Source organism: Oryza sativa, chromosome 10 (genome assembly GCF_034140825.1).
Source record: "Oryza sativa Japonica Group chromosome 10, ASM3414082v1".
Taxonomy (NCBI): Eukaryota; Viridiplantae; Streptophyta; class Magnoliopsida; order Poales; family Poaceae; genus Oryza; species Oryza sativa.
The window spans coordinates 2,220,562-2,245,956 of NC_089044.1; the positions used below are offsets into that span (position 1 = coordinate 2,220,562).

Below are 25,395 nucleotides of genomic sequence, written 5' to 3' on the forward strand. Positions count from 1 at the left end.
GTTAATTAGCAGTATTATTTTAACCATAACTACTTCTTTCCGATCGTCACCGCGTTTTTCACTCCTCGCGTCTTTTTGTTTTTGTCCGTTGCCCCACTGTCCGCTTCATGATATCTGTTTGTATCGGGATTCACCATTGGCCTCCTGTTGGTTCGGACTCTGAATCGAACTCACTAAAATCAGCTGGGAGGATCCACTAGATTGAAAGTTTGAAACCAACGGAATCGAGCATATCACAAAGCAATACATAATGAGAGGATGGGCGGTGGTGGCAGAAGAAGATAGCGAGGAGAGGCGATCACCAGAGGCTCAAGACGCATCATTCCCGTGGCTGCTCCACCGACCCCAGGACACCGATGCCACGGGGCCCTGTGCCAACGGCTCGCGCCGCGTGTCTGCTGAGGAGATGATCCGGATGCCACCGTCTAGGATTGAGGTCACTAGAGAGGGGGGCTAGATCCGACGGAGAGGGCAACATGTTCCTCCTCTGACCCCCACCCCCACTCACTTCCAGATCCAGAGTCGGAAATGAGGAGGTGCCCTGTTCACTAAGCCACGCAAATCAGAAGTCCCAAAAAAAAAAGAAAAGTAAAGGGAAAAAAGAATTACGAGGAGGTGTGTACATCCATAGTTGCCGCCGGATCCGCACATTGGAAACCGCGGGAGGGTGCCACCACGGCCGCTCGTGGCGGGGAAGGGTGCCGCCGTCCCTGTTGCCGCCGCTGCTCGCAATGGGGAAGGTAGCCGCCGCCACGCCTAGGCCGCGAGGCCGCCGCATGCGGTGGGGAAGGCACCTGCCGCCGCTGCTACTCGCGGTGGGAGAGGGAGGAGAACAAATTTAGGGTTAGGGATTCAACAGGGAAATGTTTTATCAAACTCACGAGTGATCCTAACCGATCAATCGAATAAGTCAGTTACCAGCGACGACAACGACGGCGTAGGCAGGCGGAAGAACGGTGCTAGCAAGGGGGACCAATTCCACCGCCGCCGCTGTGGAAGGGGGAGGCAGCGTCCCACGCGCCGAAAGGCATGCCCCGCAGCAGGCATGGGCTCCAGCGGAAGGGACCGAACCCGGGTGCACCCATCGGGGTAGGCGGCGGTGGCGCGCGGGACTTGTCGTTGGAGATGGTGTCTTGGGGAGGATATGTCCTTAAGTCAATTCTTTTCTTTTTCATTAGGATTATGTACTTTTAAAATATTGTTTTTTCTATTCATCACAAAAATTTTCATCTATCAACTTCTGTGCAAAACCAATCACTTTAACTGTCATCATTCGTTCCTCCCTTGCTATAACCATTGGGCCCACGTGTCATAAGCATCATCCACATCACGAAAATATAAAGTAGATTAATTGTCAAAAACAAACATGACCTTTTTATCACTATACATATCACCTATGCTTTATAATCATACTTAGGTGTTTTGATAAATCCTTAATATCAAACTTCAGCCACCCAGCTAATACCCGGTGCAACGCACGGGTATTTTGCTAGTGTGTGTGTCTATATATATATATATATATATATATATATATATATATATATATATATATATATATATATATATATATATATATATATATATATGCGATTTTTATGTTTTCGAACTAAATATTTTATTTAAGAGTTTTTAATGACCAAATAATAATGTCAATTGTACGATTAATATAAATATGGAGGGATTAATAATTTTCAAATTTGGCATGATGGGTTAGATTGAAAGTGCGCCATATGTCCATATTTAGTGGATACTATACATGTTAACGCAACGATCAAGTGAACAATGCGAAACTTTTTTTTTCTTTTTTTACTACTAGCATATAATATATAGCTTGTGCGGGGAGGCTGAATGCCTTGCTTTGCAGACTAGCTATTTAGTTCCAGAATGCAGTCTAAGGGCAAAAAGGAGGAGCAAGACTTCAGAAGCTAAACCACTATGGAAAAGCTGATCAACTAAGCTAGTTGTACCGTACATATAGATAGATGCATGCCCATCATCGTCAGTAGCAGGCTGATATCTTCCATGGTGTCCTTAAGGCATAAGACACATGTTAACAACAGACGCTGCACTGCGGCTCTGCCCCCCACCCTTGGCTAATCCTAGTCCTGACCAATATGTGAAGAGAACAGAAACACCAAAGATTAGATTAATTTAAGGAGAATATATCAAAGTAAACTAGCAAAGACATAATAAGGATTTCCAGATGCCAAGCATAATGTCATCATGTGGCCATATATGCTGATAATGCAAACTATTTGTTTTATCTATAGAGACAAATTTTGAAATTTGTGCGGAGAGATACATAAGGTAGCTGCTCACTCGATCCATTCGCTATTTCAATCCAACATGGAAACTTAGAAGAAACATATTAATTTGTCTCCTTAATACTCTGTAAACTGTCCGTGGCTCTACGGACTACACAAAAGCATTAACAAAATTGAGAAGGAGATATGTGCTGTCACATGCTAGTAAATTTTGAACGATCTTACAAATGCCACATTGGTGTATACTACATAACAGATGTCCAGGCCATCTGTAAGTTCGTGTAGCAAAACCGACAAACTATACCAAAGAAAAAACACGTGTGGCTAGATATACAAGAAATATGACTTGATAAGTGAGAGTGAAACATGAAACAATTTCGTAGCGCTAGCCCTATCTGACCGAATACTAGGTGGGTTCTGTTAGATAAAATTAAGTTTGTTAGGATAGACAGGAGGCTTATCTAATCCTGAGTTTGTTGTAACTAGCGATAGCTATAGCGCATGATTATCTGATCTGTAACAATCTCTGTAACAACCACGCCAGGGGTTTTTCCTGGTTCTATATAACACGGAGGCGAGCCTGGAGGAAGGGCATTCGCTTAACTCACATGGTATCAGAGCCTTAAACCCTCCACTCGTTTTTCTTCCTCCAAAAATCCATCCATGGCGTCGTCCTCCACCGGCGCTACCCCAACTATTAATGGGAACACTGTCTCTGAGAAACTGACCAAGAGCAACTATGTGTTGTGGAGAGCGCAAGTGCTTGCAGCCCTGCGAGGTGCGCAGATGGCTGGCTTCCTTGACGGGAGCACCAAGGCGCCGGAGGCAACCACCGTCATCACCAAGGATGATGGCAAGACCACTGAGAAGGTGGCCAACCCGGCACTACCTCAGTGGGTGGCACAGGAGCAGCAGGTCCTGAGTTATCTGCTGTCGTCCCTCTCTCATGAAGTTTTGACCCAGGTGGCAACTCTCACCAAGGCGACGGAAGTGTGGGAGGCTATCGAAAGCCTCTTCGTGTCGTAGTCTCGTGCCAGGGTGATTAACACTCGCCTGGCACTCTCCAACACCAAGAAGGGAAATCGAAGCGTTGCTGAATATGTGGGTAAGATGAAAGCTCTTGCAGATGAAATGGCTTCTGCAGGAAAGGCGCTCGACGACGAGGAACTGGTCTCCTACATCCTTGCCGGTCTCGACTTCGACTACAACTCGGTTGTCACGACTGTGACCGGCCGTACCGATCCAATCTCGGTGAATGAGCTCTATGGGCTTCTGGTGGGCTTCGAGTCGCGGCTTGAACTCCTCCAGAACGCGTTGCAGGCCTCTGCCAATGCCATGTCGCGAGGAGGGTGCGGCGGAGGACATGGGCAAGGCGGCAACAACAATCGTGGTGGCGGCTCTGGTCGCGGCCGCGGTGATGGCAAGCCCAAGCCAACCTGTCAGCTGTGCGGGAAGGTTGGTCACACCGTGGCCAAATGCTGGAAGAGGTTTGATCCCTCTTTCACTAGAGAAGAGAAGAGCGCCAACACTGCTGCTACATCGAGCTCCTACGGCATTGACACCAACTGGTACGTCGACAGCAACGCGACTGACCACATCACCGGCGAGATGGAGAAGCTGTCGGTGAAGGACAAGTACCACGGCAGTGAACAAGTCCACAACGCTGGTGGAACAGGTATGGACATCGATTATGTTGGTCATACTACTATCTGTACCCCTAAACGCAATCTTTTGCTTAAAAATATCCTTCGGGTCCCTGATGCACACAAAAGTCTTGTTTCTACCCATTGCTTTACTAGAGATAATGGAACCTTTGTTGAACTTCATCCTCATTTCTTTTTGGTTAAGGATCAGGTCACGAGGACGCCAATCCTGCGAGGCAGGTGTAGAAGCGGCCTCTACCCCTTGCCAACCAACAAGTCCTCAGATCCTTCATGCAAGCAGGCCTTTGGAGTCGTCAAGCCATCGTTGTCCCGCTGGCATAGTCGTTTAGGGCATCCTTCTTTTGCTATTGTTGATCGAGTTATTAGTCAAAATAAACTCCCTGCAATCTGGGACTCTAGTCCCAATTCTATCTGTGATGCTTGCCAGAAAGGCAAAAGCCATCAGCTTCCCTACCCTAAGTCTGTTAGTGTGTCTTCAGAACCTTTGCAACTTATTTTTTAGATGTATGGGGCCCTGCACCGAGTTCGGTTGGCAATAAAGTTTATTATGTTAGTTTTATCGATGACTTTAGCAAATTTACATGGATATATCTTCTTAAACATAAATCTGAAGTCTTTGAGAAATTCAATGACTTTCAGCATCTTGCGGAACGTCTCCTTAATAGGAAGATTAAATCCATGCAAACCGATTGGGGAGGGGAGAATCAGCGCCTGAACTCCTTCTTTCAGCGTATAGGGATTGAACATCATGTTGCTTGTCCCTACGCTCACCAGCAGAACGGATCTGCTGAACACAAACATCGCCACATTGTTGAGGTAGGGCTCTCTTTGCTGGCTCAAGCCTCTATGCCACTTAAATTCTGGGATGAAGCTTTTACCACCGCAGCATATCTCATAAACCGAACCCCTTCTAAAGTGATCAACTATGAAACTCCTCTCCTCCGGCTGTTCAATTTACCGCCAGATTATTCTCTTCTTTGCACGTTCGGATGTGCATGCTAGCCAAACCTGCGCCCCTACAATCATCGAAAGCTTGAATTCCGATCCAAGCAATGTGCTTTTCTCGGTTATAGTACTTTACACAAAGGGTTTAAGTGCCTAGATATCTCCACAGGCCGCGTCTATATATCCCGGGATGTTGTGTTCGACGAACAAATCTATCCCTTTGCCAATCTTCATCCAAACGCCGGCGCCCGACTCCGCTCAGAAGTCCTTGTTCTTCCACCTGATCTCCTTCCGCCAACTCAGTTTGATCAAGGGGGTGCAATAGTTAATGATCAACCTATGATTGATGATCCTAACCATACTAATCAAACTGCTGAGACTGATGCAGATAGAGGTGCAGTACAAAATTCTGAGCCCACAGGAGAAAACAACGCCTCAAATGGTGGAGAAACAGAACCGGGTGGCCATGATTTCATGCATGGCACGGAATCCGGCTCCGGCGGGCAGCACACCGGAAGCCATCCCGAGGATGATGCCCTAGCGGCGTCAGATGCTAGCGTCGCGGAATCTGGCAACGACACAGGCACAAGCCCCGGGGCCGGGCCAACGGCAGCCGGACACGCGGAAGAATCGGGACAGGAGTCAAGCTCCATCAGCGCACCGCACGATTCCCCATCGGCCAGTACTCCCGGATCAGATGCATCCAGCGACGGTGTGGCCGAGTCAGGGGGAGAACAGCAGCAGCCGATGCTAGGCCCTGCGACAAGATCTCGGCACGGCATCCACAAACCAAAGAAGTATACAGATGGTACAATTCGGTATGCAGCTTTGGTAAGTACCGAGGAACCAGGTAACTTGCATGAAGCCTTGAAAAATAAACATTGGAAATTAGCAATGGATAAGGAATTTGAGGCGTTAGTGCATAATAAAACCTGGCATCTTGTGCCACCACAGAAGGGAGTAAATATTATAGACTGCAAATGGGTATATAAGGTTAAAAGAAAAGCTGATGAAAGTATAGATAGATACAAAGCTAGATTGGTAGCTAAAGGTTTTAAGCAAAGATATGGTATTGACTATGAGGACACCTTTAGTCCTATAGTCAAAGCTGCGACTATCAGACTTGTCTTGTCTCTAGCTGTGTCACAGGGTTGGAGCTTGCGACAGCTGGATGTTCAGAATGCCTTCTTACATGGTTTCCTGGAAGAAGATGTTTACATGAGGCAACCACCAGGATATGAAGAACCAAAGGCACCACAGTATCTCTGTAAGTTGGATAAAGCTTTGTATGGACTAAAACAGGCTCCTAGAGCATGGTACTCTCGGCTAAGTAAGAAGTTACATGAACTTGGCTTTAGATCCTCTAAAGCTAATACCTCTCTGTTTTTCTATAATAACAAAGGACTAATGATGTTTTTGTTAGTCTATGTTGATGATATAATTGTTGCCAGCTCTTCTGCACAAGCTGTCACTGCCTTACTTAGGAGTCTTGAAAAAGAGTTTGCTCTTAAGGATCTTGGTGAGTTACACTACTTTCTGGGAATAGAGGTCAAGAAAGCTAGTGGGAATATACTGTTGAATCAAGAGAGGTATGCTAGTGAAATCGTCAAGAGAGTTAGCATGGAGAACTGCAAGTCGGTAGGTACACCTCTCTCAACAGTTGAGAAATTATCTGCCTATGAAGGTGAGAAACTTGGAGAGAAAGATGCAACTCAGTACCGCAGTGTGGTGGGAGCACTTCAATACTTGACTTTAACTAGACCTGATATATCCTTTTCTGTTAATAAGGTTTGTCAGTTTCTTCAGAATCCAACAACAGTGCATTGGGCAACTGTTAAGAGAATCCTTAGATATGTGAAAGGAACCTTGGGGCTTGGTCTAAAAGTTGAAAAATCTTCATCAAATATTGTAAGTGCTTATTCTGATGCTGATTGGGCTGATTGCCTAGATGACAAAAGATCTACAGGAGGCTTTGCAGTTTTTCTAGGATCAAATCTAATATCCTGGAATGCTAGGAAGCAGGCTACAGTGTCAAGGTCAAGTACAGAAGCAGAGTATAAAGCATTGGCTAATGCAACTGCAGAAATAATGTGGGTGAGAAAACTACTGGAAGAGTTAGGAATCTCACACCCAGGCCCATCTCAGTTATGGTGTGATAATATAGGTGCTACTTATCTATCTGTTAATCCTGTCTTTCATGCAAGGACAAAACATATAGAGATAGATTATCACTTTGTTAGAGAACAGGTTGCACAGAAGCAACTAGCACTACAGTTTGTACCATCTCAAGACCAAGTGGCAGATGGATTCACCAAAGCTCTTCCTGTTCGGCAGCTACAAATGTTTCGTAACAATCTTAATCTTGTAGACTTAAGATTGAGGGGGAGTGTTAGATAAAATTAAGTTTGTTAGGATAGACAGGAGGCTTATCTAATCTTGAGTTTGTTGTAACTAGCGATAGCTATAGCGCATGATTATCTAATCTATAACAATCTCTGTAACAACCACGCCAGGGGTGTTTCCTGGTTCTATATAACACGGAGGCGAGCCTGGAGGAAGGGCATTCGCTTAACTCACAGGTTCATACACAAACACAACTGCCATGGATGATATGTGGACAAACTAAAAGTACCAACACCGTTAAATGATGAAATAACTTGTGTAAACATTGTTCCCCCGTGACTGCAGATACCATGGAAAGTTCTTACCATTTCATATGCTTGGAAGTGATAACGGCGGCGGGAAGCTTCTATATAAGAGAAGGGCATCACAAACAACACCGAGATGCAGCATACACAGCCTCTTGAGAAGCAATGTCTTAAGCTCCAGTGTGAAACAAGGTATTTCGGTAGGGATCCACCGTGGCGGATAGTGGTCCAATGGAAACCCTTTTAGGAGTAAGAACCCCTCGGCAGCATTGATAATATCCCATTTGTATCTGGGCAGCAATGGGATGGTCTTATCGTGCCGCCACTCATTATCACCGGCGATGCCGCCAGCTCCAATTGCCTTAGAATGGAGGTCCAAATTGCAATCACCAATGGTAAACAACCCAAGCCTGCCTTCTCCAGCCTCCACAATGGCATGCTGCCCAATTCCAAAGCAGCTCTGAGGGAATTCAACAATGGAAATCTCCATGTCGCGAGCATTGAGCATGAGTGATTTTCCCCTCAAAGAGGTAAACTAGTAGAAGCAGCCATGCGCGTATTGGCACCGGCACAACGTGAATCTGGGACGGTAGCCGTCGATTGTGACGGCACGCCAGCTCCCGGCGCTGGAAGAGAAGACGAGACGGCGACCATGGACACATCACGCGTCCAAGCTCTGCACACCACTCCGAATGACGAATCCTCCCCCTCCTCGCCGTCGCCGGCGGATGGAGCGAGGAAATAGTCGAAATGCAGCCGCCTGCAGATGCGGCGGATGTCGGACGTTAGGCCGTCGGGGATGGAGGGGATCCGGACGTACCGCCGGTGCAAAGGGTCGCAGACAACGACGTCGCCGCCGGGGGCACTGGAGGTCGAGACGAGGAAACGGCCGTCGCGGACGTCGAGGGGGAGCCAGCGGGAGCCGGTGGGTGGGGCGGGGAGGAAGGAGAAGGCAAAGTCGGCGGTGGGGGCGGCGCGGGCGGAGCGGTGGGGCGGTGGGGCGGAGCGGTGGGGCGGCTCGGCGGGGAGGAACCGGCCGCACGGGCTGGCGAAGTGTCCGATGAGTCCGAGGAGGGCCGGGGCGTGGCGGGCACGGATGCGGCGGAGGAAGGCGCGGCCGGAGATGAGGCGGCGGAACGTGGCGCAGGCGGCGGAGGCGCGGGCGAGGTCGACGGGGTCGTCGAGGTGGAGGAAGATCTCCACCAGCATCTCGTCCGGGAGAGCGGGCGCCGCCGACGGCGAGGCCATCCTGCCGCCGTGGGAAGTGGTCGGAGGTGTTGGGGAATGGATTGTTTCACTTAGGTGGAGAGGAGAATTTTCAGAATATGCCATCAAATTCGCACTACTTTCAGGATATACCACCCAATTCGTACTACTTTCAGAATACGCCATCGGAGCACGAATTTCCTTCGTTCCGTGCCCCTCCGTCTCTTCCGTCCGTAGCGCCATCGTCTTCTCCGCCCGGCGCCGCCGTCGTCAGTCCGCCATCGCCCGCGCTGGCGCCCGTGTCAGCCGCGCAGGCGTCCGTCCGTCGCCGGCATCGTCCATCCTCGTCGGCGTCCATCCTTGTCATCCACCGTCATCGTCGTCGTCATCCACGGTGTGGCGTGGGCGCAGAGGGAGGGAGTCCGCCACTGCCCGCGCCGACGTCCGTCCATCGCCGGCATCGTCCATCCTCGTCGGCGTCCATCCTCATCGTCCACCATCATCGTTGTCGTTGTCCACGCTGTGCCGTGGGCGCGGAGGGAGGGAGTCCGCCACCGCCCGCGCCGGCGCCCGTGTCAGCCGCGCTGGTGTCCGTCCGTCGCCGGCATCGTCCATCCTTGTTGTCCACCGTCATCGTCGTCGTCGTCCACGGTGTGGCATGGGCGTAGAGGGAGGGAGTTCGCCACCGCCCGCGCCGGCGTCCGTCCGTCGCCGGCATCGTCCATCCTCGTTGGCGTCCATCCTCATCGTCCACCGTCATCGTCGTCGTCGTCCACGGTGTGCCGTAGGCACGGAGGGAGGGAGTCCACCACCGCCCGCGCCCGTGTCAGCCGCGCAGGCGTCCATCCGTCACCGGCATCGTCCATCCTTGTCGTCCACCGTCATCGTCGTCGTCGTCCACGGTGTGCCGTGGGCACGGAGGGAGGGAGTCCGCCACCGCCCGCGCTAGAGCCAGTGTCAGCCACGCCAGTGTCCGTCCGTCGCCGGCATCATCATCGTCCACCGCCCGCGCCTGCACCCATGTCAGCCGCGGCGTCGTCCGTTCGCCGTCGCCGCCATCATTGTCGTCCACTGCCAGCACCGCACGCGCCATCATGGACGCCGACGAGGATGGACGATGCCGGTGACGGACGGACGCCGGCGCGGCTGACACGGGCGCCGACGCGGGTGGTGGCGAACTGACGACGGCGGCGCCGGGCGGAGAAGACGACGGCGCTACGGATGGAAGAGACGGAGGGGCACGGAACGAAGGAAATTCGTGCTCCGATGACGTATTCTGAAAGTAGCACGAATTGGGTGGAGAGGGAGTGAGGGACTCGATTTCAAGTTTAGTTCCAAAAACTTCACATCGTATCTTGAGACACATAGAATATTAAACATAGATAAATTAGAAAACTAATTACATGAAAATGATTTGATAAATTTTTTGAGCCTAATTAATTCATAATTAGCTATAAGTGCTACAGTAACCCACATGTGCTAATGATGGATTAATTAGGCTTAATAAATTCTTCTCGCGGTTTCCAAGCGAGTTATGAAATTAGTTTTTTCATTCATGTTTAAAAACCCTTCTGACATATGGTTAAACATCCGATGTGACTACAAAAATTTTCTTTTCGTGAACTATACACACCCGGAGTTTAGGACCTCACGCATGTGTCTACTCCAAAAGTGTTGTCGTTCTCCCCTATAGCTGACTGGAAGGAGATTTTGGACTATTTGCCACTCTCTTCAACGGCACATTCTCAAATACTATCTTCCCCAATGACTTTGATTATTTACCATTGTAATTATTAAATTGTTTCAATTTTGCCATTTTAGACTGTCAACACACTAAAAGAAACAGAAAATGACCTCACTGCCCCTCTCATCTCTCTCTTCTTCCTCCCTCGTCTCTGCTCTCTTCTTCCTCTTCTTCCTCCCTCATCTCTCTTCTCTTCTTACTCTCACGACATGGGAATCCCAGGTACTGTTGCAGTTGGATGGATGGCGCGAGCCTCTGGGATTTTGCGAGGAGGTCATCGACAAGCGAGGATATGTCGAGGCCATCCCAACCATAAGCGAGATACTCGTGCTGGTGAGAGAACATACAGCTTGACCTACGTTGGCTCCTGCGCAACACCCTCCCTCTCTTTGTACCTCCATTTGCGCCGCTTCTCTTAAGTTTACAGGATCTATGCGAGGTAGAGGGCCTGCAACCGAGATGTACTGCCTTTACCTCAACGACCCATCTGGCGAACCATCAAGCATCGTCGCATCCATCGCTCGGCCTGCTATCCAGCTCATCATGGCACTAGTTGTCCCTACTGCTTGGCTTGTTCCATGCCGAAGACTGGTTCATGCCATGCCAAAGAGGAAGAAGGTAGAAGGGAGATGAATGAGAGGGACAATGAGGTTATTTTCTCATCGTTGTGCTGAGTTGTCAGCCAAAGATGGCGAAACAGAATCTACTTGGTGGGTCACGATGGCAAAATTATTTTAGTTACTGGAAAGGGTGCCAGAATGCGCCATCGAAGAGAGTGGCGAATAGTCCAAAATCCACAAAGAATCCAATTAGTGTGTTTTAGCATGGAGAACTCAAGAAAATTCACACCAAGCCATTTCCACTTATTAATTAAGATTTTTGAATTAATTCTTCTCTCAAGGTTATTAGCGATTTATTAATTAAAATGTATTATTAAAGGCTAAGACGGGAAAACTTGAGCGTACGCGCGAGTTAAGCAAATCGCGCGTGCTTTACGGAAGGGAACTGGCACATGAGAAGGAAACAAATTTTTTACGTGTTTTTTTTCCTTTTTGTTCGCTTCTGTTTTTTTTCCGTTAGGCCGCATCTTTTTCTTTTCCTTTTTTTGCGCATTTTGTTTATTTAGTTTTATTTTTGTGTTATTACTTTGAACATAAATTTTCATTTTCAACTCAATAATTAAAAACATTTAACTCAAAATTTGAAACTTTTAATCCAGATTTAAAAACTTTGAACCTAGATTTAAAAATTTTTAACTTGAAATTTGAATTTTTGAAGTCAAATTTTAAAAACTTTCAACTTTTCATCTCAAAGAAAAACTTTCAACTCAGATTTGAGACTTTGAAAACTTTCAACTCAAAGTTGAAAACTTTCAACTCAAAATTTGAAACTTTCAACCCATATTTGAAAACTTTCGACCTAGATTTGAAAATATTCTACTCAAATTTGAAAACTTTTAACTCAAATTTTGAAAAATTTCAATTTTATATTTGAAACTTTCTTTATATTGGAAACCTTTCAAATCAAGATTTGAAAACTTTCTGACAACTAAAAAAGTCAGAAAATAAAACACCAAAAAGAAAATAGCGCGAGGGGTGTGCTAAAATAGGAAACATATGGCCAAAAAAAATACGGATTAGCTAGCTCACGCGCGCGAAAAAAAGGCCAGAAAAAAAGAGAGAAAATCGAAAAAAAGGAAATAGCGAGAGGGGTGCCAACTGGCGTGCGCGTGCTTCAGATAGCAATCCCCAAACTTGAGGGTGTGACAGGGTGTTTTGGCGCGGTGATGGTTCCAGTGCCATACTGCGCCCTGGACGTAGGCGAAGTTCTTATGGTCGCGGCCACGGATGAAGGCGCTTTGCGCCTGCCCGACCACAGCACCTATCTTAGTTGTGAGCCGCAAGGCCAGCACCTTGGCCAGATCTTAGTGAAACTGTGTAGGAGATGAAATCAGGCGATAGTCCCCCAATACATCCCTGCTTTTGATTGAAAGCATCATAGGTTTGCTGGGGAGACTAGCTTACATATAGTGTTTAGATTGGTGTCATTTTGAACCACACCAATAAAACTGATAAATATATTATTGTATTTAGTTTGTTACCAAATATCGATAATATTGATAACGCATAGGAAATTTTGGCACAATGTATTTATTCCATCGTACCAAATTTTGGCAATTCTATCAACTTGCCAAAAATTTGGTATTGCCAAATTTTACTAAGGTTGATTTTGGCAGTAATCTGAACAGGCCCTTAAGCATCAGGGCACATAGGCCGAAAACACTAATATGCGACTGGTTGCGCGCGTCCCTCCCCGCGCGACGCGCCACGTGGAACACGCGGAGAGGAGGACGACGGACTGCGTGTGGAACGTTGGTTTTTTTTTCTGGCTTTCTCTTTTTTTTCGTCGGTTTCTTCTGGTTCTTTTCTGGTTTTCTCATTTAATTGTTTTTTTCCATGGGTTTCTTCCTTTTTTATCTCTTCCTTCGGTTGTTCAGTAGCATGTATACAAAGTTTATATACGCACGTATACAAAGTTTGTATACATACATGTATACAGTTTATATACATGTATATATTTTTACACACATACAAAATTTGTATACGCATGTATACAAATGGTTTTTTTTTGTTTTTCCCTGGTTTATTTTTGGTTTTTAAATATGTAAGTGCATATACAAACTTTGTATATGTGCAAACTTTGTATACGTGCGTATACCAATTTTGTATATGAATTAATACAAACTTTTTGTCTACGCATATATATTGTTTATACCATAAAAGTGTATATGTATAAATGTACATATATGAAACATAGATGAAACATATTTATCTCCTTGTACACAGTGATTGCAATTCCAGAACGAAATTTCTGTAATTTCGTCTCCCACCCGAAATTTTTCCCTTTTCTTTTCCATTCTTTTTATGAATTTGGTCAAACTGTATTCAAATTCATTCAAAATTCGTCAATGTTTCAAAAAATTTCAGCCAAAAAGTATCAAAATTTCCAAAAATTTAGAGATTTTGGTTCTTTCGGCCACCCCCAGCAAAAATCACAATTTCGAGATTGCTAACCTTGCTTGTACTACGTAAATTATAAGTGACTGAGCATACTAAAAGGAAATATGTGTCATCAACTAGTAATCTTTTTTCCCTTACAGGTCATGCTATGTCCAAGCCACCAGTGTCCAGTAAGCTCGTGTAATGAACTAGACCAAAAACAAAAACACATTCTACAGACATACAGCAAATACGGACTTGATAAGCGAGGGCAAGATGAAACACAAAATAATTTCATTCCGTAGACCGATTCAACAAAACACTGGGTGCATATACAATTGTGATGATGATATGCAAACAATCTAAAGTACCATTGTACCAACACAATTGAATTCTGAAATAATAAGTCGTGTAACATCCCTATTGACAGACATATATAAGGTATAGAACATCACTCAATCCATTCGCTATTTCGCTCCAACATGGAAACTTAGAACAAACATATTTATCTCTTTAATACTCCGCAAACTGTAAATGGCTCTACAGACTACACTAAAACATTAACAGAGTTCCTAAGGAAATATGTCTTGTCAAACATGCCAGTAACTTTTGGAAGATTTTACAAATGCCACATTGGTGTAAACTACAAATGTACAGGCCACCAGTAAGGTCGTGTAACCGATTATACCAAAGAAAAACACATCAAGGTACACATACAACAAATATGACTTTATAAGTGAGAGTGAAACGTGAAACAATTTCGCTCCCTAGCCCTATCTGATGGAATACTGGGTGCATACACAATTGTCAAGGATGATGAATGAGGCAAGGAATCACACACATGTTTGAACTCTGCTTCTCCATTGCCTTCGACAGGCTGCCAGCCCTAGCAAGCCATCAAGATTGAGCTACGATGGGGAGAGAGGGCAATGTTAGTCATGTACATATTGATTTTTGTACAAAAATTCGGAGGAAATCTAACGGTTGTTTGGACGCAATGTTATGAGAGGGAACAACGACAACTTAAGTTGCTAATAAAGTAAACCTACATCTTTCAGTGTCCCATTAGAAGTTCAAGTATAATTCTTTCAAACCATAGACCATTAAGTTTAGTGTCCTGCTTACATTGCCAACAACAGTGTATACATAAAACTGTGTTATCAATTTAGCCATATGCCTGTACACGACTAAAGGGAATAGAGCGGATAGGTGTTCAGACTTAGACCCAACTTAGTTAACAGCGTTCTTCACACAAAAAGAGAGAACACAAAAGGAGACTACATTTTTACACAAGATTGCTGTTGCACACTGTAATGCTGGATCAGATTGCTCAAATATAGCAAAGAAAAGGTCAGAGGAACATTAAATTTTAATTCATCATTCGTATGCTCTACCATGTATATATTGAAAATGCAAAACATATATGAATTACTAGTTGAGCGACGTACATTTCTTCGTCAGAGGCTGATCATGCGTTGAATACCACCACTGAATGTGCTTGAGCCTAGAACACCGATTTAGCAATGCAAGGAAATCTTCACTGATATGGACAAAGCATAGACGTTGGAGGGATGGAAGAAACTCGATGCCAGGTGGAATATCCATCAGCTTGTCAAGGTGTCTAAGCTGCAAAACACGAATACCTATCCCGGCACCTTCCTCAATCTCTAACCGATGTAGATTAGGCAAGTCCCGCAGTAACAGAAACTTCAAACTGGGAAACCAACCGCTCCTGAATATTAACAGTTCCCCAACATATGCTCTTGTAAGATTCAGCTGTGTCAGATTACATAATCGAGAGATAGGCGGGAGGGGATCTTGTTTCAACTGAGACCAAACAAGAAAAAGTCCACGCAATTTCTGTCCACCAGTTTGGAAAAGAGGAGACTCAAGTGTCCCCTCTGCCAATCTCCCTCTCAAACAGAGTTTCTGAAGGCTTAGCGGTGGGGGATCTAGCTTATTCAGTTGAACCTCACTCTCGTCACATGCAGCTATATGAATGTGGTACAAAAATCTCATCTTAAGTATAGACACGCAGAGGCGTTCACAGTGGATTTCCTTCACATTCCACACCCTTAAGCTTTTTAGCTGTGTCAACTCCCCCAAGTCTTTAACAGTCCGGTCCTGTGCTTCAATTGCATGTAATGTCTGCAGATTTGTGAAATTCGAAAGACCCTTTGGGATGCAAACACCGTGGCGACTTCTAAAATCCCTCCATGACGGATCATTGATTCTCTCAACAAGTAAGTGCCTCAGACTCTTCAGCTTGACTATTCCTTGAGGCAGTTCTTGTATGTAGGAGTTGAAAATATCCAACGTCAATAAGTTGGAGAGCCTCTCCACGGACTTGGGGAGAAACTTCACCTTCGAATGGCGCAAACCCAAATAGCGTAGGTTGAAAAGGCATCCAACAGCATCTGGCACTTTTTCAATCGCCAGCCCACGTAGTTCTAGTACAACAATGTACTTTGACTTGTCTGATATTGACTTAATTATTCTCAAGGATGGCATGGCCTTATCAAATACAATGCAAGATCGAAGACGAGGTAAGCATATACTTGATAAAATATTATTGCTGCATTTAGCTACCGCGAGACGGCGTATGCTTGTGTCCATGGTACTACAACGATTTCCATACTCGTAGTATGCAAGACCAAAACTTTGTTTCTGAGACAGGTCAATCGCCAACTCACGAACAATGTCATGCATCTTACAGGATTTTATTCTGCCAAATGAGTTGCATTCCATAAGCTGCAGCATATTTCTGTGAACCAGCTCAATTAAATAGCCTTCCGCCACATCTTCGAATGTATTCTCACCCTTTTCCTCAATGAACCCCTCTGCAATCCATAACCTTAAAAGCATCTTCCGATGAAGAATATAGTCCTCTGGAAACAAGGTACAATACAGGAAACAACTCTTCAGATAAGTTGGGAGGTATATGAAGCTTAAGTACAGAATATTCCTAACGTGGTCTAAGCCTGGGTTGTTATTCAGCTCCCAACTGAGTTGGTCATAAATTCGTCTCCATTCTGTTGGATTCTTCTCACGCACGGACAATAGGCTTCCAACAGACACAATAGCAAGAGGCAAGCCTTTACACTTGTTCAACATTTGTGTCGCCAAATTCTTCAGCTCAGTGGGACATTCGTGATTTGCTTCTCTCCGGAAAGCTTTCTTACAAAAAAGTTCCCAAGACTTTCCTTCTGACAAACCCTCTAGTGTTAGCACACGTCCTTCCGATGCGAATTCTGCAACATTACCAATACGTGTAGTAATCAGCAATCTACTTCCCTTAAAATTCTGAGCAAGAGCTCTTGACATATCGATGATTACTTCTGGTGTCCAAACATCGTCCAACACTATCAAGTATTTCTTCTCTTCAAGGAATCTCCTAAGTATCTCCTGAAGATTGATTATGTCGATACTGCCAATATTACTCTGAATATTTTCCTCATGAAAAAGCTGGACGCTTAGCTTTTTTAAGAGCTCCATCAGCGAATATGTTTGTGAAACAGATACCCATGCATGACAGTCATAATATTCTTGTTCATGCTTGTACACATTTGCAGTTAGAGCTGTTTTACCAAGGCCTCCCATGCCATGAAGAACTATTGTAGAGCATGCCATCCCATCTTCTCTCATCCAATTGAACAATGTATCTCTGTTTTCTTCGATTCCCACGAGATCTTCGCAAATAGAACGGGAAGTACTTGCTAGATGTTGGGACTTCTCGACAATATAGCCAGAATTGTTGGCATACCCAGGGCTTGCATTAGGAATCCATCGATCTTTTACTTGAAATAGGTGGACGAGACTGGACTCTGCTTCCTTTATGAGGCAGACCATCCGGTTTAATGAACGCAAAGCTTCAGGTTGATTGATTCCCTTCTTCAGATAAAAGCTCCATCCTTTGTCATGTCTCTGCCTTACTAAGTGTAGATACTCATCTACTATGTCCTCAATTCCATGTGCTAGCTTCCGCACCTCATCCACCCAAATTTCATATGCCTGATCATTTCGATTGCGTACGTCCATTCTGCAAAGAAATTCATGCATCAACCTAAGCTCACGACATATGCGGCTCATGCTGCCTTGGAGTTCTGCAAGCTGTGCAAACAAGTTTCTGTACAGTGAACTTGCTTGGTTGATTACTTCATTTCCTAGAGCAGCACCAATTTTCTTCACAACTAAAAGTATCACTGCTTCTGCCATTACTCTCGATTTGTAAATTCACTGAATTATTAGCTTGGATAAATACTCTCTCAAATTTTAAGAGATCTGCAAGAGAGTCATCATATTAATGCATTGTGTAGATCTATCAAATTGGATGACTACTTAACAAACAGTGACCATAATCATTGCATCATAAATTACAAGGGCTGATACAAACATCATGGTCAGCCAACATCCTTTCAATTATATCACCAACATATAAAGTTGCATTCGTTATGTTAAAATAATCATCCCCTGCATAGTTGATATTTCAGAGAACATCCGTTACTATGTGTTAATGACAACTAGCTTTTTTGGTGGTCAAAAACATTCCATACCATTTTTATATATGACATGCTGGAAAATATATTGCATGTTATCGTGATTGGCAGGCTTTGATCAACCTCAATCAATCAAATCTGAATAGGAATGTGGGCTCTTATGTTTCTATGTCCGCCAAGCCACTGATATGCCCTTCAATGAACTCGAAAATGGGAAGACACCAGCTAGAATGGATATGAATTGAGATAAGGAGGAAATGGAAGGACCTCAAGGAGCTGTTCAATTTTGGCTTGTCATTATTTGCCCCCAATTCTCAGAAACTGGCTGGCTGCGCTCTAGCCCAAGACCAGTCCTGGTAAATGTAAAATGGATTTGATTCACTACATTGGATACAGCAACGTCGTTTGGTTTCTAATCATTTCTTTTTATGTTTCATACGAACTTCCACGATATTAGCTAGGAATACAGGATTTCAATTGGGTCCTATCTTACTTAGATTACCCTCCATCAATATTATCGTAACTTTTTTTTTGTGGGCATGTGCGGCACCAGAATGTGGCCTTCCCTGATATCTAAATCTCTACTGTTGGAATTATTATATGGACCACTAACTGATCTCGTTATTAAACGTAATCTAAACATAAAGAGCCTACGTTCTGTTGTAATTAATTACTAAACTTGAATCACCTGGACCTATTTCCCTTTCCTATTTCGGGCATGCGCCAGGATTTAACCCTAAAGTTTTGTTAATAAGAAGGAATGAATTTTCAGAAAAAAAAAAAGCATCCGCCCAGGAGAGATACCGCTGCTTTCGCTGTCGATGGCAACGCCGGGAGAGGGGAGACACCACCGTCGTCGGTCGCCGCCGCCGCTGCATGTCGGTAGGAGCAGAGCCCCCACCCGCACTGGATCCAGCCGGCTGCCAGCCGATGGCCGCCCCAGCACACCTCTGCGCCGGATCCAGGAACCCACCCACACATATCCTTAATCCTTCTAACCCCCGCTCCCCGCTTTTGCATGCTGCCTCCCCAGTCGCCATAGACCGAGAATAGATGGAGGAACTCGAACCAGGTCTCATTATAGATGGCCATATGGCCCGAGGGCCGACAGCCAGGCTCATGGCAAGGTGCTTTGGCCCAGCCCAGGCATGGCATGGCCCGATTGATGACGGGCCCGAGAGTTGGGCTGTGCCTGGGCTGCTGTCTTGGCACGGTGGGTTGACCCGGCACGAACGTGAGGGATGCTAGATAGACTTACTTTCAGACATACTCCCTCCATTCCAAATTGATTTACATATAGTTTTTTTTTAGTTTATTCCTAAATGATCTATATATTTGTGTTTATTCATTAAGTCTATTCGTTATTTGTGCATTGGAGTAAATGGACATTGATGCATACATCCATGAAGACAAGTATTTATAACCCACATGCAATATATTGATTTGCTATTGGCTAGGAAATAGTGGGGATGATGCATGCATCGAGTTTGTCGCTAAAGTAAATATAGTATGGGAGAGTTATTAACTTTTCTTGGTCTTGGTGTACCTATGAAATATGTAGATCAATTTGGAATGGAGGGAGTATATAAGGCACTACCCAAAGCACAGGAAGGAAAAATAGACTTATTTCATCCATACATAAGGCATAGCCCAAAGCGGAGGGATGCAAAATAGACTTATTACATGGCCCAAAGCAAGGGGATGAAAAATAGACTTATTTTTAAAAAGGCACGATGAACTGCCATGCCTTTGAGCAAGCCCAACACTTAGGCCTTGTTCAATTACACAAGGATTCGTTCCAAGCCAGGAATGATAGGTATAACAAAAAATTTATAATAGGTACAACAAGAGACTGGAATTTATTCTGGGTCGAGAACCAATTTACTCATATTAGGTACAACAAAACATCTGGATTAGTTCCACACCTCTTGACTAGTGGATTGATTCCCGATCTCTTATTGTCCCTATCATGAGTAAATTGGTTCCCGGTCAAGAATAAATCCAAGTCTCTAGTTGTATCTATCATAAATTTCTTACTATACTTGTCATTACCGGCCCGGATTGAATTCCTGTGTAGACCTTATTGGGTCATGCCTGGGCCTAGGTGGAGCCTGTAGGCGGGCATGGCCCGGCCCGGCCGTTGAGCGGGCCGTGCCTAAGCCGTACCGGGGTGGACAGTCCATTTGGCGATCTGTAGGTCTGATGGACATTTTGGATGGAATATATGAAACAGGCGCGTGTATTTATCGCAACACAAAACAAAACATGGGGAAAACCACCCCAAATGTCATTATAGTTTTACATGATTCATCGTAAATACCTATTCACCTTGATTTGAGATTCTCTAATTACCATTACTCGTTCATTCTCATAGTCATAAACCACACACGTGCTCATACAAGTACTAATACGTGAGTAGCCCTGGTCGTCACTCATATCGGCCAGACCCGATGACACAACCTCACTCATAACGTCTTGTTGGCGAGTACATTGTTGGGTGGTTCGCTCCTGAACATTGGTGCCACTCACGATAAATTGTTGTGCTTGTCTTATGGGATTAGGTGGCAGCTGGTTTCTTTGGCAAATTCAAAATGAGATAGATGAGTCCGATACGATTATGTTGTTTGGGGGCCATGTTCTAGACAGATACGCTAAGTCATGTAACACATAAGGAAGAGGCACAAGGAACATATGAACATCGGCAATTGGAGAGAAATATCAAACAAATGTGATTTAAGATGGAGGTATTTGCAATGAATCGTCTTACAGAGGGAATCGACATCTGGGGTGGTTTTTATAATTTTTCCAAAAACTTGAGCTTCCAAAATCAACCACGAGATATACCAATTAGTAACTATACAAGAGATATAACTAGTTTATTCATCCAAAAGAATATATCAATTTTGTTCAAAATATAGTACGCCACTGTAAATACATGGTAGACTCTCAATTTAGAATTTTATATTGGTTTAATTCTAAAATTAATAATTAACAAGTTATAATTGGCGCATATAATTTTCTTTTATACTAGAGGAAACCACGTGCGTTCTTGCATGAATTTAATGTAGTAATAGTAGAAATAACATGTAACATAGCTAGACGTAAATTTGTATTTTTTTTTATTGATCATTGAAAAGGCTACAAATAGTTATATTGATCATTGAAAAGGCTACAAATAGTTAAGTTGATGTGGTTTATGATAATTTAAATGTAATATAGATTGATAATACTTCCTCCGTTTCACAATGTAAGTCATTTTAACATTTAATTTAAATGTAATATGTCTAGATTCATTAGCATTAATATAAATATATGTCTAGATTCATTAGCATCAATATGAATGTGAAAAATGTTAGAATGGCTTACATTGTGAAACGGAGGGAGTAGAAAAGTAAAAGTAATGTGATGTGTCTTCTTAAATGAAGAAAATGAGAAAAATAATTTAGACTACGGATTAATCATTCATAACTATAAACAATTGAGATAATATAGTTTATATAAGAGAAAATTGAAAGCATTAATTATGTAGGAAAACATTAACTAAGTATGAATGAGCTATATAGATACATAGAAATGAACCCTCGATTTTGGTGGCCAAAGCTCCAGACGAGTATCTGGCCAACGTGGGAACGTGTTTAATGACTAATCAAATCAATGTGCTTAGCGGCGGCTGGTCCGGTGCTAGTCTTCTCCCGGATCTATGTGTTGGCGCTGTCAGTGTGTGGGTGGTGTTTTCCTTTTTTCTGGTTACGACCTTTCAGGGTTGCAATCTTGTAAATTTTTCCTGCTCTATCAATGGAACATCGTTAAAAAAAAATCAACATGGTAAATACGCTTGTATTTGTCCATCTTTAGACCTGGGAATAATTCAATAATTTCTGTTAACATTTTTTTTCGGACAAGAGATGCAATTAATTTGATGGTAATTATCTATCCATTTAATTAGTATCTAATTAACAATACATGCTACAGTAATTACAATAAGTTTAACCGATGAGTATTGGTCAGGCATATTTCAGCAACCAAACAGACTATGCTTCAGGCAGGCTGCCTGACCAGGCTAAATTCACTGGTTTCTCAAGTACCCTAAGTAGGGGTGAAAATGGAGCGGATAGTTTTCGTCCGCTCCGGACAAAAACGGATACGGATACCTTTCAGATCGGATAATTCTCGAATAGTTTAGATACGGATACGAATACGGATATTTTCTCCCGGATACGAATACGGATATGGTATCGGGGTTTCCGTCGGATATGGATAATAATTCGGATATCTGGTGAATAGTGCTATTCGGATATCCGCAGAAGCTATGAGACATACCCAATTTCTTTCTAACTCTATAACCTTCAATATACCTTTATAGATTTTTAATAGTAGTTTATCTCTTAACACTAGTCCATACTATTAATATTATTTAAATTTTTAAAAATATTTATAAATTATACTTCATTTTATATAAAATGAGCTAATTATATATGTTGGTATTTGTTTCAATTAGAAGTTGAGTTGGTTTTCGTGTTCCAAGAAAAAATTTGTTTCCGTATTCGTGTCCGATCATATTCGATTCTTATTCGTATTCGAGATAATCCGTATTTATTTCCGTATTTGAGCTATCCGTATTCGTTTTTGTATCCAGTAAAAAAAAATGAAAACGAATATGGCATGAGCATTATCCGTTCGTATCCGCTTTTTTTTCATCCCTACCCCTAAGGCACACAAAATCTCAGGCAGGCTACTAAGCTGTGTTATTTGGTGAGGGTTAGGAACCCTCACCTCTTACACGGAAAACAGAGCAATGGATTAATACATGATTAATTAATTAATTAATTATTAGCTTAAGAAACTTCAAAGATGATTAATATAATTTTTAAAGTAATTTTTCTATAGAAATTTTTTGCAAAACATGTACCATTTAGCATTTTGAAAAGTGTGTGTGTGCAGTAAACGAGAGAGTGAGGTTGTGAACTTGGACTTAAGAACCCAGGCACCAACCAAACAAACTTGAGTGTTACGATCCAAACTAAGTAACCACAAATTAAATCAAGAATAAGAGAAATACCAACAATTCAACACAAATATTCAGGTATATGAGATACAATACAGGATTGGGAAGAAGATAGACTAGAAAGAGGCATATGGGATTGGAGAACTAGAGAAATAGAATCAAGAGTAGGGGAAGAAGCATTTGGAAGGAGGAGAGCTGAGGCTTCACCCTTCTATTTAACTACTAGTTGATACCCCGCGTTTTGTTGCGTAATATATGTATGAATATATATTATATATTATAAAAATGATAGAGGTATATATTTAAATAAAATAAAAATGATATGAAGATAATAATTTGATATTGCTTACATATTAAGTTCTAAAAATATAACAAAATTGGAAATGACATGTCATGCTTGCCTGAATTTAAAATATTCTATAAAATAATTATAAGTGGGTGATGATGTGGCACACTTACCTATGATTTCAAATACTAGAATATTTTTTGTGAGTGATAATATGACACACTTGCATGTTGAACTTTATAAATTATTGGGTATTAACTATATAGTATAAATTGTTCATCCATACATAGCATTTTTTTGGTTGCTTTGCCTCTTTTCTAGTAGTCTCCTTTTTCCTAGCCAAGTGGGCCCACGTGACACCGCGTGGGAGAAAAATGAAATATATATCTATGTAAAAATAGGGTTGTCAAAATCTGCATCTTCCTCCATATAATTCTAGCCTTTTTGCTTTTAAAAATCATTCGGATGGAATAATTGTATATTTGAAACAACTCAAGGGGAGCAGCTGTTTTGGATCAGGATGACTGAGCTGGAAAGTCAGAACACTTTACGTGCTTCCTGACTTTAGCGAGGTTAGTTTGTCACTCAACCATCTCATAATATAATAATCTAAACCATATGAGATATTTGATAGTATAACATCCTTTTATCCAGATTAGTTGTACTACATCCGTTTCAAAATACTTACGTTTTGAGTTTTTTTTTAACGTTTGATCATTCGTCTTATAAAAAATTATAGAATTATTATTTATTTTGTTTGTGACTTACTTTATTATCAAGAGTATTTTAAGTACTTCCTCCGTTCCACAGTGTAAGACTTTCTAGCATTGCCTATATTCATTTATGCATGTGCTTAGATTTATTAACATCTATATGTATGTGGACAATGCTAAAAAAATCTTACATTATGAAACGGAGGGAGTATGACTTATCTTTTTGTATTTACACTAATTTTTCAAATAAGATGAATGGTCAAATGTTGCAAGAAAAAGTCAAAGCGACCACTAATTTAGGACGGAGGTAGTAATATGAAATGTCATATCCGATGTTAGGTTACCATATTAGGGACAGAGGGAGTATCTCGATATCGCTTTGATTTTGCAGCAACCTCGTTACTCCCTTCATCGTAAAATATAGTGGATTTAAGTTAGATGGAACGCATGCTAGTACTATGAACGTGGACACACTTAGGACTACAAATCTCAACAGGAGAAAGTATATTTTAGCTAAGGAAAAGACCTTATATTTAGGAAAAAGTATATTTTTGCCGTAATCAGCTGAAATTGCAATTATCCTCAAATCGAAATAGCCCTTGCCCCTTTAAGATGCTTCACAAAGCCAGAACATATGGCTACCTTTATCTAACTGGAATTCTCGAGAGACAAGGATAAAAAAATACGAAAAAATAGATTGTATTGAAACTTTTACAGAGGAAAACAGCGGAACATGTAAATGTTTAGCCAAGATTCTGTTGATGGTTATTCCTTATGCAATTATCAGTGGAAGTTAATCTTTAGAACATGAGTGATTAAGGCAAACTAAGCGCGAGATGTACCTCCGATATACCGTCAAGAAATTTCACGGAAACTCTGGCGCGCTGGGGCAGATCAGCATAAAACTGCCGATGATCACTAGTACTAGTTCACTTTTCAGCATCAAGATCTTATGTAATTATTATATTGTACACACATGAAATAAATAGAAACTTTAATTTGGAGTTGAAACGTGAAAAACATTACCTCAATCCCAGGGCTGATATATACTCCATGAGATTAATCAGATGATCCTCCTTTCGCATCTCTCAAATCATTCCCTCTTGTAATCCTATCCTACGGCAATTGCAGCTCGAAACTATATATACTAGCGCTCCGTGTTGACGCACTATTGCTAGTCTTGATGAGCACATAGTTATATTACGCGTGACTACCTCTCTGCTTAAATATATATGAAATTATTGATTTTATTTGATTGTTAAAGTGCAAGTGTGCAACTTTGGACGAGAATATGTGCTCCATCAGTCCCAAAATACTAGCTAAAATAGTCAGCAATGATTGTATCTTGCAACGAATGGAGTAACAAAATTATAATATAATAAAAGTACTTATAAAGAAAAATCTAATCAAATGGTTTTTTTTATT

At 42.8% G+C, this 25,395-nt stretch overlaps 1 protein-coding gene, 1 long non-coding RNA gene and 1 other non-coding gene across 4 annotated transcripts; 1 reads left to right on the forward strand and 2 right to left on the reverse strand.

Moving 5' to 3' along the window:
* Positions 1–1,737: 1,737 nt before the first annotated feature.
* LOC107278360 (uncharacterized) lies at positions 1,738–8,179 on the reverse strand. The gene is made up of 2 exons (XR_001540471.2): positions 7,582–8,179; positions 1,738–2,105 (listed from the first exon to the last, which is right to left on the reverse strand). It is a non-coding gene; the product is annotated as an uncharacterized lncRNA (long non-coding RNA).
* Positions 3,414–3,552, forward strand: LOC112936749 (small nucleolar RNA Z247). Its single transcript, XR_003239173.1, has one exon. It is a non-coding gene; the product is annotated as a small nucleolar RNA Z247 (small nucleolar RNA).
* Positions 8,180–13,912: 5,733 nt separating the features above from the next.
* On the reverse strand, positions 13,913–25,156 carry LOC4348062 (disease resistance protein RPM1). 2 transcript variants are annotated; one of them, XM_015759417.3, is made up of 3 exons: positions 24,997–25,156; positions 14,919–17,751; positions 13,913–14,378 (listed from the first exon to the last, which is right to left on the reverse strand). In XM_015759417.3, exons 2-3 carry the CDS (start codon positions 17,683–17,685, stop codon positions 14,368–14,370), a joined length of 2,778 nt encoding a protein of 925 aa, XP_015614903.1. In that variant the 5' UTR covers positions 17,686–17,751; positions 24,997–25,156; the 3' UTR covers positions 13,913–14,367. The 2 variants fall into 2 exon arrangements, with proteins under 2 accessions (XP_015614903.1, XP_015614902.1); XM_015759416.3 differs by lacking the exon at positions 24,997–25,156 and adding an exon at positions 18,771–18,953.
* Between the last annotated feature and the right edge of the window lie 239 nt (positions 25,157–25,395).